This window comes from Cervus canadensis, chromosome 16 (genome assembly GCF_019320065.1).
Source record: "Cervus canadensis isolate Bull #8, Minnesota chromosome 16, ASM1932006v1, whole genome shotgun sequence".
NCBI lineage: Eukaryota > Metazoa > Chordata > Mammalia > Artiodactyla > Cervidae > Cervus > Cervus canadensis.
In genome coordinates this window covers 55,355,286-55,372,283 of record NC_057401.1, presented here as the reverse complement: position 1 = coordinate 55,372,283, position 16,998 = coordinate 55,355,286, and the positions used below count along the sequence as shown (strand labels likewise).

Here is a 16,998-nt window from a genome sequence, read left to right as displayed (position 1 = left end):
AACCAGATTCCCTGAAAAACAGCAAACGCAGGGCAAAGGCGCTCCCAGGAGTGACCACAGAGCCACCCAAGGCTGTCATTTCAAATGCAGGTTCTTGGGCCACCTCCAAATCTGCCTGAAGCTGGAGGGGGGGGACGGGGCGCTGGTTTGCAGAGTCCAGGAATCTGGTTTGAGAACCCAGGTCAGTGCCATTTGATCCAGGGAGTCAGCCATGCTCTCTTCCTAGACACTCTTTCAGCCACCCTTATTTCAAAGCCATGTTGAAAGAGGGCTACTTCTGAATATCGTTTGATGTTGGTAGACATGATCTTTTTGTTTTTGTTTAAACCACCCCAGTATATGAGCAATGTGGACTCGTGGTGCAAGGCCTGCGGCGAGGTGGACCTGCCCTCGGAGCTCCAGGACCTGGAGGACGCCATCCACCACCACCAGGGGGTGTACGAGCACGTCACTCTTGCTTACTCCGAGGTGAGTGCGCAGCTCTTCTATTGCCGTGGTAAAGCAACACTGTCTTTGTGTCATAACACCTGAAGCCAGGAAGATCAAAGCTTTGGCTAGCCTAGAATAAACGCACAAGTTCCGAGTTGAACTGCGGTTTCCTTATGGCTTCTGAGCTCCATGGAGGGTGAGGCTGGTAAGTAAGAAAGGATGGAGGCAGACAGCAGACTCCTCACAGCCCTGAGGTGTTTGTGGATATTTTTTTTCAGAGTGCTCAGATTTTCATCTGTGCTAATAAACGGAAGTTTAACATTTTTGACTGCATGTATTTAGGAAAGATGTATATTACGTGCAGTGCAGTCTTGTCAAACTCCATTGGCTCTTCCTGAATGCATCTTTATAGAAACGAGGGAAGCCTGATGCAGTGTCTTGTTCTGGACGCCACAGCACACACAGTTGTTTTCAAGTATGTCTGGTTGCCTGCTCTTTCAGGAATCTCAGTGGAACATTTTCTTTATTATAAATTCATTATTTAACATATTCCTGCTTTATCTTCTGCCACCTTCTGTGCCAGGCTGTGCTGTCAGGCCATGATGTAACCACTTATTTAATGCCCGCAGCTCTGGGGCTGGGACTGTTCCCGCCCCCTGTTACAGATGAGGGAACAGCACAGAGGCGAAGTGACCTGTGCCCGGTCCTCAGCTGTAGGAGGAGGAGCGGGGACTGACCCTAGACAGGCTGCCCATGAGTCTCAGCCACCACTGTGCTCCCTCCGTGTCTTACCCCACGCCAGATGCAGCGATGACACCAAATACACGCCCGGTCCAGGGGTGTCAGTCTTGTCCACGTTGTGGTCATCTGCCCCTTCCGACCCAGTCTCCTTTTGTTTATGATGCTGGTCAAGTTTCCGGAGGTGAGTGGTGAGTGGGTAGGAGTTCAGTGTGTGCTCGCTTTCTGCACTGCTAGTGAGCATCTGTCATACTATATGCTGATCCGAAACATTCCCGTGAGACTCAGGGAGAAAATGCCTCAGCCGCCCTGGCGGAGAGCTGAGCCCAGAGGAGATACTTAGGAAACACAGTCAGCCTTCTGTACCTGTGGGTGTGCGATGTGGATACGCAGGACCAGCTGTTCTAGGCTGTTTTATACAAGACACTTGAGCATCCGCTGACTTTGGTGTCTTTGGGTGGGGAGAGTCCTAGAACCCTTCTCCCTCATTACCAAGGGATGACTATGTTTAAATCCAGATTTTCCTTGATCTGAACCGCAGCCACACCTGTCAGAGTTGTCTGGCATTTGCTTTTCAGTCTTGACACATCCTGGTCCGCCAAGCAGTTGTCATTCTCACACCTTGAGCCCAGGTCTCCTGACCCTGTTCTGTCCGTGGGTGAATTAAATGGACATGTGATATCCTCCAGTGTTTGCTTCAGAATGTGGTCTGATCTCCTGCCCATGAAAGTTGATGTCTGTGTATTTGTGTCTCTGGACACCTCTTTACCTAACAGGATCCCTTTTAAACACTATTCTGTGTTGTCATGCAGTTAAAAAATAGTCAACTCTGTATTGCATCCAGTGTTTATTAGGAACTGTATAAATAAGTGACAGCTTTTTTAAGAGTAAAAGTGAAAATTGAATAGATCTGTAATTTTTTAATCACAATGATTGATGAGGAAAGTATGAGTTCCAAAAAGCATAAAGTTCTTTCTCCCAGTGTACCATCTCCATGGTGCCATCTAATTTTGACCTGTAACACAGAAAATGAATGAATGACCCTGTTATCCCTGGTGTAATGAGGCCTTCACTCGTGCTTTCTAATGATTTTCTCGGGAGCTGCTTTGGAAGTGGTAGCTTCCAGATTACCGTGGGATTGCACAGTTCTCACACCAGGTGATTGGCAGGACTGGGCTGCAGTCTTGACCTGCACGGACTTAGCTTGGCCTTGCCTGACCTGACCAGCCTCATCCTCCAGCCTCATGGCCAGGCAGCTTGTCTGCGGCCCTTGGCACTCTGGCAAAGCACAGAATTCTCTCACCGTTTCCACTGCCTTCAACAAAAGGGTCATCTTGACATGGGAATTTTGATTTACCTATGATGCAGTTTCATTAGATCTTAAATTGGCACTAATAGTTTAAAATAATCTGATGGCAAGTAAACAGCTTCCCAAGCTGTGTCAGACCACAATTTTTAGCCTAAAATATGTTTGCAGCTGAGCTGTGAATTTAAGGCGATGGTAATTGGAACTGTTGGACAGAGAAGACTTTCAGTAGAGGAGAAGGAGGGATTTCTTTTTTCTTTTTGCCCTTTAAATTATTTAAAATCTGAAATAGTTTCATGCTGTAGAAAAATGTTAGAGCAGAGAGCTCCCCCCTTGCCTTGACCAGATTGCCCAGTTTTATGCTCTGTCTGCGCCCCCTGGCCCCCACCCGTGTCCAGATACCGTGACCTGATACCACATCACCACTGATACAAACAGCCATCCATCCAGTGGACCATCTGTCTCCCCTGTCCCAGCTACGTCTCTCTCTTTCCAGCCCCAGAAGCATGCAGTGGACATATCTTCACACTGAAACATTCCTCAATCTTTCACTGCCCCATGTCTTTGACAGTCAGAGATTCCAGGTCTTTCCATCTGTAGCATGACCCTCAGCTCCTTGCCCATGTGCGCTGCCTGGGTTGAGTGTCAAACCAGGGGCACAGGACACCAAGCCCTCCTGCAGCTGACGGTGTTAACCTTGAGCGCCTGGTGAGCTGGGTGTCTCACCAGGTTTCTCCACTGTAAACTCCCCAGTTAAAAATTCGTCTTGAATGAGCATGTTGTGGGGCAATGTACTGATATAACAGGAAACACCTTGATCTGAGGATAGTGCTGTGAGTGCTGGAGAAGACCGTGGGGCGGGGGGACCCTCCAGGCTCAGCGTGGAGGGCTCTGCCCTGTTGGCGAGCCACACCCCGTGAAGGAAGCGCCGTAGATGACGCTGGTTCGAGTCAACACATAAAAGTTTTGAAGACGGACCACCGTTTCTTCACAACATGCCGAGTGTACGTTCACTTCGATAAATGACTGCCTTTATGCAGCGTGTGTATTTTGCCCACTTTGGTCAAATCATGGGAATACTGTCCTAGCACTGAGGACCTGATCCAGCACCACGTTCAGACCTCACTGACCTGTCACAGGTCATGCTTGGCTCTCGGTTTGTTGGGTTTTGCAGCCACCGGCAGTGATCTCCAGGTACTGATCTCTTTCTTTAGATCAGAGCAACAGCCTGCATGCCAGTGAAGGGGACTCCTGCTGGAGACGCTGAGCTCGAATCAGATTTAGTGAGAAGTGTAGAGACCCAGGTACTGGAATAAGAATAGGCAAACCTCTGAGGTTTGGCGGAACTTTTCATCGGGTGGTGCACAGGAACCCAAGTTACAGATTTTACGTGCAGCTTTGATTAAAAGTAAATAATCAAGAACCAGACCATTGTTCTTGACTTTAAACAGTTAAGTATCCTCTTACATGTTAAGAGCAAACATACCCATGATATGGTAAAATTTTAACCTTCAGCTACTTTTTTGCTTTATTTAGCACTTCCTTTCTTCCTAACTCATTTAGATATTAGAGTGTATTAGTTTGTATATTTATAAAATGTCATGGCAAATAGATGGGGAAATAGTGGCTGACTTTATTTTTCTGGGCTCTAAAAGTACTGCCGATGGTGATTGCAGCCATGAAATTAAAAGATGCTTACTCCTTGGAAGGAAAGTTATGACCAACCTAGACAGCATATTAAAAAGCAGAGAGATTACTTTGCCAACAAAGGTCCATCTAGTTTTTCCAGTGGTCATGTATGGATGTGAGAGTTGGACTATAAAGAAAGCTGAGCACCGAAGAACTGATGCTTTTGAACTGTGGTGTTGGAGAAGACTCTTGAGAGTCCCTTGGACTGCAAGGAGATCCAACCAGTCCATTCTGAAGGAGATCAGTCCTGGTGTTCATTGGAAGGACTGATGTTGAAGCTGAAACTCCAATACTTTGGCCACCTGATGCGAAGAGCTGACTGATTTGAAAAGACCCTGATGCTGGGAAAGATTGAGGGCAGGAGGAGAAGGGGACGACAGAGGATGAGATGGCTGGATGGCATCACCGACTCGATGGATGTGGGTTTGGGTGGATGCCAGGAGTTGGTGATGGACAGGGAGGCCTGGCGTGCTGCAGTTCATGGGGTCGCAAAGAGTCGGACACGACTGAGCAGCTGAACTGAACTGAACTGAACTCTTTGTAAAATGTAACTTCCACTGCCCTTCAAGTCACTGAGCACTATATTCCAAGAAAAACAAAAAGCAGAATGTGAAAAAAGGAGCCAACTTGATCTTTTGAAAAATTATAGCAGGTTAAGTCCTGCTTTTTGATAGTAAATGTTGATTTTCATCTTTTGAGATACTGTCCCTTTGTGAGACAGGGTTTGACTGCCTGAAAGCTGACAACACATTTTTAGACAAAACATACAACTTAAGTAAGTTAATTCAACTGGTTCTATAGTTAAAAAATTCAAAACTGTATCATATACCATAAACTCATATATACTAATTGTTTAGTACTTACATTATATGTGAATAGTTTGGCTGCTATTTTCAATATTTTATTAAAAATATTAGTTAAATTAAAAAATTTGTTTTGTGCTGGTTATTCTGTACCACTTAAAAATCTTTTATTTCTGTACAGTAGAACAGTCCTCTTTATAAAATTCTAACATTTTTCCCCATATAGTTCTTCTACTGTACATAAAAAAGACAAAGACATTTTGCTAAAAGTTACCAAAATGTGTATATGATATCTTTCACATGCTTAACCTGGAGAATCCCAGGGACAGAGGAGCCTGGTGGGCTGCCCTCTGTGGGGTCGCACAGAGTCGGACACGACTGAAGCGACTTAGCAGCAGCAGCACATGCTTAGATAATACCTTTTGAATTGACACGTCTGTGAACAACACACTAAAATAAAGTCGAATTCTTTCTGAAAGTTCTACTGGAGAGGTGCTACGTGGGAGCACGCACTTGAAGTTCCATGGGGTCCAGTTTTGGTAGAACAGATGTTCTCCTGCCTGGGATTTTTCTGGCCACTTCCGCTGGCATGCTCCCTACCCCCAGTAACAGTGCAGCAGTAGCACCAACAGAGACAGTTTAATCTCTGCTTACGGCTCCCAGAAGAAAGAGCTTTGCTTAATGTGTCCCCTTATGTTAAGGTGAGATTACACGTTCACGTACTCAGTCATTTCCTACTGCCCCTCCATCATGAGTAGGCATGTTGTTTAGCCCAGTAATGATTCCTACTCTTGAGCTCTGTCAAACAGTTGCACAGATATCAAGAAAGATTAGCTGGAATATTCTTGCTCAGATCATTTATTCTCAGTAGTAGAGTATTAGTGGTGTTGTATGGATGCCTTTGGAAACATGGTAAGATCTGGAAACATTGGTCATTCTGTATTGTGGTTTAAGATTGGAACAGTGGCTTAAGATAGAGGTTGCCTTTTTGCCCGTGGAGAAGTCCCAGGGCTTGCGTTCCAGGGCTGGTCTGGTAGCTCTCTTAGTAAGAGGATGTCTGGATCCTTTTGTCTTTTTGCTTTGCCTCTTTTAGCAGGTAGGCTACTATCCTTACGGTTGCCTCAAGGTCCTCAGTAGCTGCTGAAGCGCTAGCCATCTCCACCAGGTTCCTGGCAGCAGGAAAGAGAAATAGGCAGGGGGAGTGAGCATACCCAGCCTCCTAGGCAGCTTTCTCGGAAGCCCCGTTCCACAGTTTTAACTTCTGCATGTTGGCCACTCCTGTTTATAAGTGGGTCTAGGAAGTGCAGCTTTAGAGCTGGGGTATTGCTGTTCCTGACTGTGGGGTTTGGCTCCGAGGGAGAAGCTAGTGGACTTTGGGAGGCAGCGGTCAGAGTCTGCCGCACCTTCTAATCTGTAGCCTTACGACACGTGTTCACCAAGTCGTATGCTCTGGTGAACATTTCCTGACTGTGTTTTATAAGGAGTAAAAAGCAGAGGGAATATTTGTAAGAAATTCTTTCTAGGTTCTATACAAATGTGAAATATGTAACTTGGAGTATTGGTCCTCAGTCCTAAGAAACACTGCACCTCCACTGTTTGACTGAAATTGTATGATACCTGCTGAAATAAAATGTATGGGTAATCATCTATTTTCAGAAAAAAAATTTGTCTATATAAATTACATATGTGCTACAATATAAATTAGAGACAAAAGAAAGGTAATTAAAAAAAAAGAAAGGTAATTTATGGTAAAAAATTTATTTATTAAATTTATTTATATTATTTATAAAATAAGTTAAAATAATTATAAATTAATTATAATTTATTAATAAATTACAATATAAATTTTATTTATGTAACTATAATTTATGGTTTTAGTCTACACATACCTAAGTACATGCAAATAGAAAATAATTAGATATTTAGGTGCTGGCCATGTATTTAAAACCTTTGTCAATATGGCCACTGCAGATGCAGACTGGATGTGTGTTATATTTGTGACTCAAATACTGAGAATGTATTATCATACTGGTATTTTATTAATAAAGTGGTGAGCAACTCCTGTGAAGTTTCAGAGAAAATCAAGCATGCCTTCCTTTGATTAACATGTATGCATTTGATTTCCAAGCATGCATTCCTGGAAAAACCAGTGTGTGTTAGAGTAGGAGGAAAAAAGAAAAGCAAAAAAAAAACAAACAACTCATTTATACGTCTCAGCCTAACTCAGATTCCTGGGTTGGTGATAAAGTTCGTGCAGGTTTTCCCGAATGAACTTTTTGGCCAGCCCATACAAAAAGCAGGGTGGTGTTTGATTCAGAGGTAATAGACTGCTTCTCTGAATCGGTCACAATAAATCCTCTCCCCCAAAGAAGTCATCATGCCCTCCGCCCAAATCATTGTATCAGAAGTGCCCGCAAAAGTGTCAGTGACTCCGGGGGGCAGCTCCCTTCTTCAGAAGACCTGCATTTCCCCTGTTTTTGTTAGTACACGTGCCTGACACAGTATAGTCGTTTAGTTGTGTCTTTTTCCCCGTTCCCTTTGGTTATGTCAGCTTGCTTTGTTTCTGCTTCCGTTTTGCCAAGTTGAAGAACGAGATCAGTTTTAATCTGTGAAGTCTGATATCACCAGCCTTCCTAAGGAAGAGTCAGCACTTCCAATGGAGGTCTCAAGTTCTGTTATTAGAAAACAAACATGTCACATCCCAGCACAGTTTCAGTTGTAAGAGGATTAAAGGAGAGATTAGAAAATTCCCCAGGCCTCTCGCTTGCCCCCAGGTTTCAGCTTCTTTTGGCCGGTCCCACTCACCCACTGTCCCTGTCTCCTCTGTGCTAAGACTTTGCCCCTGAACCAGTTTTGTGTCTGTTAGCAAGGCCCTCTTTTGTTCCTCCTTTTCATGGATACCCAAGGAGACTTTCTGAAGAATCTGAGCACAAAGGTCATTGTCGTGAGGATGGGCTTAAGAAGCGCCCTGAATCACACATACTTTATGTCCATCACATCCTTTTGTCCAGTCTGATCATACTGTTTCTACCACACCTGGCATAATCATTCCTAAGTTTAAAAATACATAATGCTTTTCTTTCTGTATTCCACCCACACCTTTCCGTAATTTTTTTGGTTAGTCTGATGACTTTCATTTAACTGTACTTGGATAGTTAACTGCTATAGTAGAGAGCGGAAATCTCCTTTAAAAATAATGGCCGTTTAATTAAAATTACTTCTTTTAAGTTAGTGAACTAAAATAAAATGGCACTTTAGTTTTCTTTTTATTTTGTGAAGTAAAATTGCTATCCAGCTATGTCATAAAGTGAAAGTACGTATTTATGCCTGGTGCTAGATTATTGGGTTTTTTTGTTTTTTTTCCTTAGATTTCAAGATTCAGCTTTAAAATTTTGTTCCGTTGTAGTTGCTGCATTCTCTCTAATATAACTCAAGAAAAGTATTACTTTTAAACTTCAATTTGCAGATAGCCCAGCAATGAAATTTTATATCAGCCCATATGTCATTTGGGTTTTCCCAGATGGCGCTAGACAGTGCAGGAGTCATAAGAGACGTGGGTTCAGTCCCAGGGTCAGGAAGATCCCCTGCAGGAGGGCATGGCACCCCACTCCAGTATTCTTGCCTGGAGAATCCCATGGACAGAGGAGCCTGGTGGGCTAAAGTCCATGAGGTCGCAAAGGGTTGGACACGACTCAAGTGACCTAGCACTCATGCACACACGCACACATGTGTCATTTAAGACAGAATGTTTGTGTGTGTTAGTCATTGAGTCGTATCAGACTCCGGGACCCCGTGAACTGTAAGCTTGCCAGACTATCCATGGAATTCTCTAGGCAGCAATACTGGAGTGGGTTGCCATTCCCTTCTTCAGGCAATCTTCCCAACCCAGGGATCGAACTGGGTCTCTCCCACTGCAGGTGAATTCTTTACCGTCTGAGCCACCAGGCAGAATACCATGCTTATTAAGACTAGCATCTAGTACAATGTTTTGTGAAAATTGAAAGTCCTTTTAACTCTGTGATTTGCCACATTTGGTTTTATGACGTCATTGAATAACTGATGGGTTTGTTCTAAATTTTATTTTAGTCTTTATAAAACGTGCCTTTGAGTGAAACTTGACTTAGGTTTGGGTGTGGGTGTGTGTAGGTGAGCGTGTGTCTGTGCCCGCCCGCCGCGCGCTCTGGAGGGCAGGCTCCGTGGCGTGGCCCGGGCAGAGTGTGCCTCTGGAGTGGCCTCCGGCTCATAATGGCTCATGTGTCCTGCCGGCAGGTGAGCCAGGACGGGAAGTCCCTGCTCGACAAGCTGCAGCGGCCCCTGACTCCCGGCAGCTCCGACTCCCTCACGGCCTCGGCCAACTACTCGAAGGCCGTGCACCACGTCCTGGACGTCATCCACGAGGTGCTGCACCACCAGCGGCAGCTGGAGAACATCTGGCAGCACCGCAAGGTGCGGCTGCACCAGCGGCTGCAGCTCTGCGTCTTCCAGCAGGACGTCCAGCAGGTGAGCGGGGCCGCCGCGTGCGGGGTGAGTGTGTGGGTGCAGGTGTCCTAACGGTGGGGGGGCCCGTGTGCAGTCCAGCGGGTGAGCGGGGCCACCTCGTGGGGGTGCCTGGTGCTGGCGGGCCCGTGGGTACAGGTGTCCTAACGGTGGGGGGGCCCATGTGCAGTCCAGCGGGTGAGCGGGGGCCCCCCTCATGTGGGGTGAGTGTCTGGGTGCAGGTGTCCGCACAGGGGTCCGTGTGGTGGAGCCCCTCCTCTTGGGAGTGACATGTGCTGGATGAGAGTGTGGGTGCGGGTGTCATAGAGGAGACCCATCTGTGCTCGAGAAAGCAAGATAGGCCAGATGGGGGAGAGGAGAATACACATATGCACACGCATGCACAGACACATGCAGCACAGCTTACGCAAACACGCACGTGTGCGTACACACATGTGCAGCTTCTGTCTCGCCATGAGTGAGAGCCGCGCTTTGAGCACGCATGTTCAGGCTACTCACGCCCTGAGCCCGTGTGCCTGGACCACAGCAGACGAGGCAGGGTCTCCCCCGGAGCCCCTCAGTTCCGGTCTCGCAGCAGGGCCTCCTCAGTTACGTTTATTTGTGAGAACAGTGCCCCGGGTGCTTGTGCACGGTGCTGGGACAATCTTAGGTCTGTCTCCACTCGGATTATTCAATCGTAAGCCAATTGTGTTTCTCTCCCCACTTGGCAGGAAGTGCCATCTCAGAGGCTCCAGGGTGCTTCCTAAGTAGTTGTCTAATTAACGTAAAGTGGGCTTTTACGACTGTCTGTTGCTAAACAGTTGACACCTTTGTTGTTGTTACAAATGTAAGAGTAAGCCCGGTCCTGGTACTGTGTATTCCCGATGAAATAAGGAAGATTGTCTTGCTACCAGGGTTTTGAGAATTAAAGCTGGGGAGCTTATAAAATACGATATAGCTTTAGTAAGATGATAAAAGTCATGTCTTTACCCTAAAACAGAGGGGAAGGCAATGGTGTAGATGAGGTGTCACTTGCGATGAGGAATTCTGGGTGTGCAGGGAAGCCCGTGGCATCCGGGGAGGTGGCTTGAGGCCACAGCGATGGGTTGGGGACAGAGCCTTCCTCTGGACCCGGAGCGTGGCTCAGTTTGCAGTCCCCCGAGGGCCACCTGAAGGCCAGGGGTGTCCGCTGTCTGGGCTGACATGTGGGAGTACACTTGGGTCCTCCACACACACTGACCACCCTTCTGCTCTCAATGGGAGTCTGGTGAGTTCCAGATCCTTTTAATGACTCTGTGTATGTATTTAATAATTGTATTTGTTTATCTATTTCTGGCTCTGCTGGGTCTTCACTGCTGTGCGGGCTCTCTCTCGTTTCGGGCAGCAGGCTCTGCTCTCTAGGGACGGTGCTCTTCGCTGCCGCTTCTCTTGTTGCAGAGCACAGGCTCTGGGGCACGTGGGCTCAGTCATTGAAGTTCCCAGGCTCTAGAACACAGGCTCAATAGTTGTGGCCCATGGGCTTAATTGCTCCACAGCATGTGGGATCTTCCCGGATCAGGGATCAAACGTGGATGTCCTGCATTGACAGGTGGATTCTTTACCCCTGAGCCACCTGCGAAGCCCCTGTGTTGTTTAATTTTCGCATAGTTTGGTTTGATTCTGCTGATGGTTTTTGAGTTCTCTGAAGTGCGCATGTTCACAGCGCCTCAGGAATCATCATTTTGATGCAGCGTGTGCTTCTTTGCGATGCTGTTTTAGTCATAGAAGGTGACTGGCAGGGAAAGAAGATGGAGGAGTCATGGTCTCGGTGTGACCGTGAGAACTGAAGTCGTGAGGTTGAAAGCACCATTATTAGTTTCTCTTAATTGTCCCCAAGCTGTCACAAACTGTGAAATATTAAGAGTTTCACTGTAATTATTAAAGGATTTTCTCGCCTGTGTCCATATCCCTTGGATCAGGTGCTCATTGCGTATCCACGGGCCAGCATGCACTCTTGCCCCATGACGAGAGCAGCAGCTGTCCTCTGCCTTCTCCAGCTCTCCGAGCTCCTTGGGGGGCCCAGTCGCATAAGAATAAGCCCCTGGGCCACTCTCTTCAGAAAAGGAAGCTTTTGGGAATAGGCTGATGAGTCTGACCACCTAGCTTAGTGCCTAACACTAGCTGTGCTTGAATTTGAAAACAGCCAACATTAATTTTTCTAGGTAGAAAGGTAATTATGATAATTGCAAAACCAGTTCATTAAGCCAGCCATGTTTTTCTCAGGAACCAGAACAGGGTAGGATGTGGGCAGGAGAAGGTGTTTTGCAGTCCACGGCTCTGTGAGCATTTTGTAGAAATAATAATTGCTCTTGAAGGGAAACGTTTTGTCAATTAAATGATCGGGAATGGTTTGGACTCGTTATGCAAACAGGAAATTGCTCTGTCGGTTTGGCTTGTGAGACAAGGAACCGAGTTGATAGCATGAAGCAGAGCGAGCAACTGCCCTCAGAGGATTCTGTAGGATGTCAGAACTGCAAATGTGTTTCTGAAACTCGAGAAGTTAATCACACACAGGGAAAAATTCTGCTGTCTTGAGCACAGGCCAGGAAAGGTGAGCTGAGGATAAGCGAAGAAAATAGTAGAGCTTTAGAAAGATGCGTCAGCAGAAGATACACTTGTAAAGACCAAAGCAGTCAAAGTCCACAGAAACATAATAAGCCAATTAGAGATCCCACGTGTGGTTTTGTTGGCTTGCTTTGGGTTGTGAAGCGGCATCTGTAAATACTGAGGAAGAAGAAAAACAGCTTCCACACGAGCAGTGAGGATGAAGACGTTTATGTGAAGATGGCCCTCCCAGAAGAGTGTACCCCCGTTTGTGGAAAATTTCTTGCAAGAAAAGATGCGAGACCATTAATAGCGAGTGCCCCCGAGGAAGGGAAGGCTTGGGGGAGATGGCATCTGATTTTTAAAACACGCGTAATTTTGGTTTAGTGGTTAGTTTTCTTTTGTTTGTTTGTTTTTATAACAAGCAAAGGCAATTTCATAATTTCTGTGTGGACAGTGTTTGGGGTGGGAGTCAGGCGCTGTGGGGTGGGAGGGCTTAAGTGCTGTCCCAGAGCAGTGACCCTGCGTCCAAATCAAAGGATGGGGGTGAGGCAGGCGGCTGAAAGGCTTGCTGAAGACTTGCCCAAACACACGTCCTACATACTAGACAGTATTAACCTTGGTCATCGTTAGCTTAAAAATGAAAGAAATACCATTTGTCATTCCCAGGTGGTGCTAGTGGTCAGAACCCACCTGCTAGTGCAAGAGACTAAGAGACCTGGGTTCGATCCCTGGGTGGGAAATATCCTCTGGATGATGAAATGGCAACTCACTCCAGTATTCTTGTCTGGAAAATCTCATGGACAGGGGAGCCTGGCGGGCATACACCATAGGGCCACAAAGAGTCGGACTTGACAAAGTGACATCACATGCACGATGTCGTATTTCCTGGTGATCACATAGTGTCCTGTTCCTTTCATCTCTGCTTTACTCTCAGGGCAGCCCTCAGTGGCTGTTTGGCTGAATGAATGAATGAATGAATGAATGAAGACTTGTGCGACTGCCAGGCAGTGTTTTTCAGTTTAGGACCAGCTTCAGTTTACCATAACAACACACTGCATCGTTGCTGCACTCCTTCACGTGGGGTGGGAGTGTCGGAAGTAGGCCGTAGCAGGATGCCATCAAACCCATTCTCCCACTCAACTGATGTGGTCTGCCCACCTCTCGGCTTGGTGGATTTAGTGGCTTCAACATGTTGAGTGAGGTGAATGGGTGCCAGAAACCCGGTTTCCTGAAGTAGGCTGACTCCCCCCAAAGAAGCCCCTCTGACGGGGAGATCCTCTTCTAAAAAAGCCCGTGGGTCCTCCCCTCTAGTCCCACCGCAGTCCTTCATGTGTGTGAGCATCACCCTCACTGAGTTATATCTTGGAAAAACTCTTCTCCAGGTGGGTGTTGGACTATTTTTTTGGGGGGTTGGGGTCGGGTGTTGGACTGTTAGCTAATACTCTGGAAAAAAAAAAGGTCCATTGAATTAGCCCATAACATGCTCCGAGTTAGCGCCTGTGTCTTTACCTGTTGTATGATTTTGCCAAGGCATGAACTTGATCTTGCCCATTAAGCTGCTCCCCAGATGAGGGAGTAAATAAAACTAGCCACCCTCATGGGGATCGTCTACCTGCTATGCATGTGCCATCTAATGGGACATCTCTGTGCCATAAGGACGTAAGCGGATTTGGGGGTTCCAAGGAGCTTTGTCCAAACCCTAAAACATCAGGGGTACAGCGTGTAATCAAGATGAAGGCTCCTGTACATCGAGATGTAAGTGACAGTTTGGGGGTGCCAGGAAGGCCTTCCTGGGAGATGCATGGTTTGAGCTGGTCTTAGACGGGTGGTTGGAAAGTCAGGCGGTCGAGGACTGGGCGACAGGAACTGGGGGAGAGAGGAGAGATGCAACGGCAGTGTCTGTCTGGAGACCCAGGTGGCGGCAGGTCTGGAACGGTGACCTCCATGCCTAAGGCTCTGGAGTTGTTTCTGTGAGCTTCGGGACACACTGAGGGGACGGTTTTGTGAACCTGAGCGCCCGGAATGTTTCTGTCCTCTTTAGTGCTCTCGGCCAGCCTGCGGAGGGTTAGCGCTTCCCCATTTCACCACATCAAGGTCAAACCCGCAGGCTGTGGGCTTTGACTTGATTCTGTGGTAGTAGAGGATGGGTAGGCTTAAAACTCAACATTCAAAAAACTAAGATCATGGCATCTGGTCCCATCACTTCATGGCAAATAGATGGGGAAACAATGGGAACAGTGAGAGACTATTTTTGGGGGGCTCCAAAATCGCTGCAGATGGTGACTGCAGCCATGAAATTAAAAGACATCTGCTCCTTGGAAGAAAAGCTATGACCGACCTAGACAGCATATTAAAAAGCAGAGAGATTACTTTACCAACAAAGGTCCATCTAGTTTTTCCAGTGGTCATGTATGGATGTGAGAGTTGGACTATAAAGAAAGCTGAGCACCGAAGAACTGAGGCTTTTGAACTGTGGTGTTGGAGAAGACTCTTGAGAGTCCCTTGGACTGCAAGGAGATCCAACCAGTCCATTCTAAAGGAAATCAGTCCTGGGTGTTCATTGGAAGGACTGATGTTGAAGCTGAAACTCCAAGACTTTGGCCACCTGATGGGAAGAACTGATTCATTTGAAAAGACCCTGATGCTGGGAAAGGTTGAAGGTGGGAGGAGAAGGGGTGACAGAAGATGAGATGGTTGGATGGCTTCACCAACTCAATGGACATGAGTTTGAGTAGGCTCTGGGAGTTGGTGATGGACAGGAAAACCTGGCATGCTGCAGTCATGGGATTGCAGAGTCAGACACGACTGAGCGACTGAACTGAAATGAACTGAGAGGACGGGATCCACTCATCCTGGAAAGATGGCTCTGGTTGTAGGGTGACGAGTGCGGTGTGAGAGCAAGATTCCAGGTGGGGAGATAGGCTCGGTGCCCATCATGGACCGACATGCAAGTCAGGGGGTCTTGGAGGACAGGGATGAAAGTCTAAGGGGCACTGGGCTGTGTCTTATTCTCTGGTGTTTTTAGCAAGTGTCTGGGATAATAGATACTCAGTATTTGTTGAATGAATGAATGAGTAGATGAAGAAATGGAAGAAATTCCCCGATTTTGCTAATTGAAGACTATCTTTGTTTACGTTAGAATGGGGGAGAGTTGGCCCTCCATTGGAGTCGTTGTCTAACTGGATCTTCATGAAGGAACCTTCATGGTTAATGTTGGGGAGTTAGGGGTGACCGGAGAAGGGAGGGATCACTTCCTTGCCTGGGAACGTTGCCAGCATGGGAGATCTTTAAAATATTGACGATTTCGGCCCCTTGAACACAAAGAAATGGGTTTCAGGAGAAGCAATGGGTCCACGGAGAAGCAAGTCATGGTTCCGCCTTGGGTCCTGGGCTGCTAGGCTTTTGCCAGCTAGGTTTTTTACATCCTTCAGTGATGCCTGACCCCGGGGGTTCTACCCACACTGGGCCTGGCTCTTCAGGGATGGTCCCTGCGTCTCACCTGTCCTGTGCTTGTTACTTGAAGTCAGAAGGATGGGTTTTCTCATGGGATCATTACAGAACCTCAAGGTTTAATGTCCTCTTCTGTTTACATTCCCACAGTCACAGATCTGATTGCATCTCCTGATAAGAATGGTTAGGGGATGTTCATCTTTCCTGGAGAGTTTCTCAGGTAGAGTTAGGGAGTCCTGGAGTGAATATTTGCCTAGGGATTGGGAACCTGCCGGGAGCAGACAGAGGCTGACTGCTGATCTTTTTGGTGGCTTCAGGGCGAGCTTTCAGTGCCTTTTATCACAGGACCGGAGAAGAGACTTGACTGTCAGTCATCTTAGTAACCGCAGCTCGGAAGGAGCCCACAGTTCAACTGTTAAGAAAGGTGGGAGAAGAGACTAATCTCTTGCCCACAGGGGATGCGATAAGGAAGGCAGGGTGTGGAGCTGTGAACCAGTGGGACGGGGCGTGGGAACCCAGGGGACTTAGGGGTCAGGATGACAAGAAGAGGACAGAGCCCAGGACAAGCCCCAGGCATCTTGGTCTCCCCACTATGGAGACCAGCCGCATCACCAGGGGCCCCTAAGGCAGCCGTCCTCAGCCTTTTTGGCACCAGGCACCAGTTTCATGGAAGACACTCTCCACGGACCAGGGGACAGTTTTGGGATGATTCAAGCGCGTTATGTTTATTATGCACTTTATTTCTTTATTATTACATCAGCTCTCCCTCAGATCATCAGGCATTAGATCCTAGAGGCTGGGGACCCTTGCCGTAAGGGGAAAGTGCCAAGGGATTAACTGTGTATGCACATGTGTATATGTGTATTTCTATAGTTGTATGTGTATATCTATAGTTCAGTAGCTAGACTGAAGCTGTGCATAACATCTGGACCTATATCCTAGATAACATCTGGAAATATTAAGATACTTCTTGCAATCTGAGGGCTGTCTTTTCACCTTGCTTATAGTTTCCTTTGTAGTGCAAAAGCTTTTAAGTTTCATTAGGTCCCATTTGTTTAGTTTTGCTTTTATTTCCAATATTCTGGGAGGTGGGTCATAGAGGATCTTGCTGTGATTTATGTCGGAGAGTGTTTTGCCTATGTTCTCCTCTAGGAGTTTTATAGTTTCTGGTCTTACATTTAGATCTTTAATCCATTTTGAGTTTATTTTTGTGTATGGTGTTAGAAAGTGTTCTAGTTTCATTCTTTTACAAGTGGTTGACCAGTTTTCCCAGCACCACTTGTTAAAGAGGTTGTCTTTTTTCCATTGTATATCCTTGCCTCCTTTGTCAAAGATAAGGTGTCCATAGGTTCGTGGATTTATCTCTGGGCTTTCTATCTGTTCCATTGATCTATATTTCTGTCTTTGTGCCAGTACCATACTGTCTGGATGACTGTGGCTTTGTAGTAGAGTCTGAAGTCAGGCAGGTTGATTCCTCCAGTTCCATTCTTATTTCTCAAGATTACTTTGGCTATTCGAGTT

General features: G+C 46.7%; 1 protein-coding gene across 1 annotated transcript in view; it reads left to right on the top strand.

Annotated features, from left to right (window-relative positions):
- TRIO (trio Rho guanine nucleotide exchange factor) overlaps window positions 1-16,998 on the top strand; it is a 366,334-nt gene that overhangs the window by 158,286 nt on the left and 191,050 nt on the right. Inside the window, exons 8-9 of the mRNA XM_043488447.1 lie at window positions 337-468; window positions 9,235-9,465. Of these exons, the coding sequence (XP_043344382.1) occupies window positions 337-468; window positions 9,235-9,465 (363 nt within the window). The remainder of the gene's footprint in view (window positions 1-336; window positions 469-9,234; window positions 9,466-16,998) is intronic.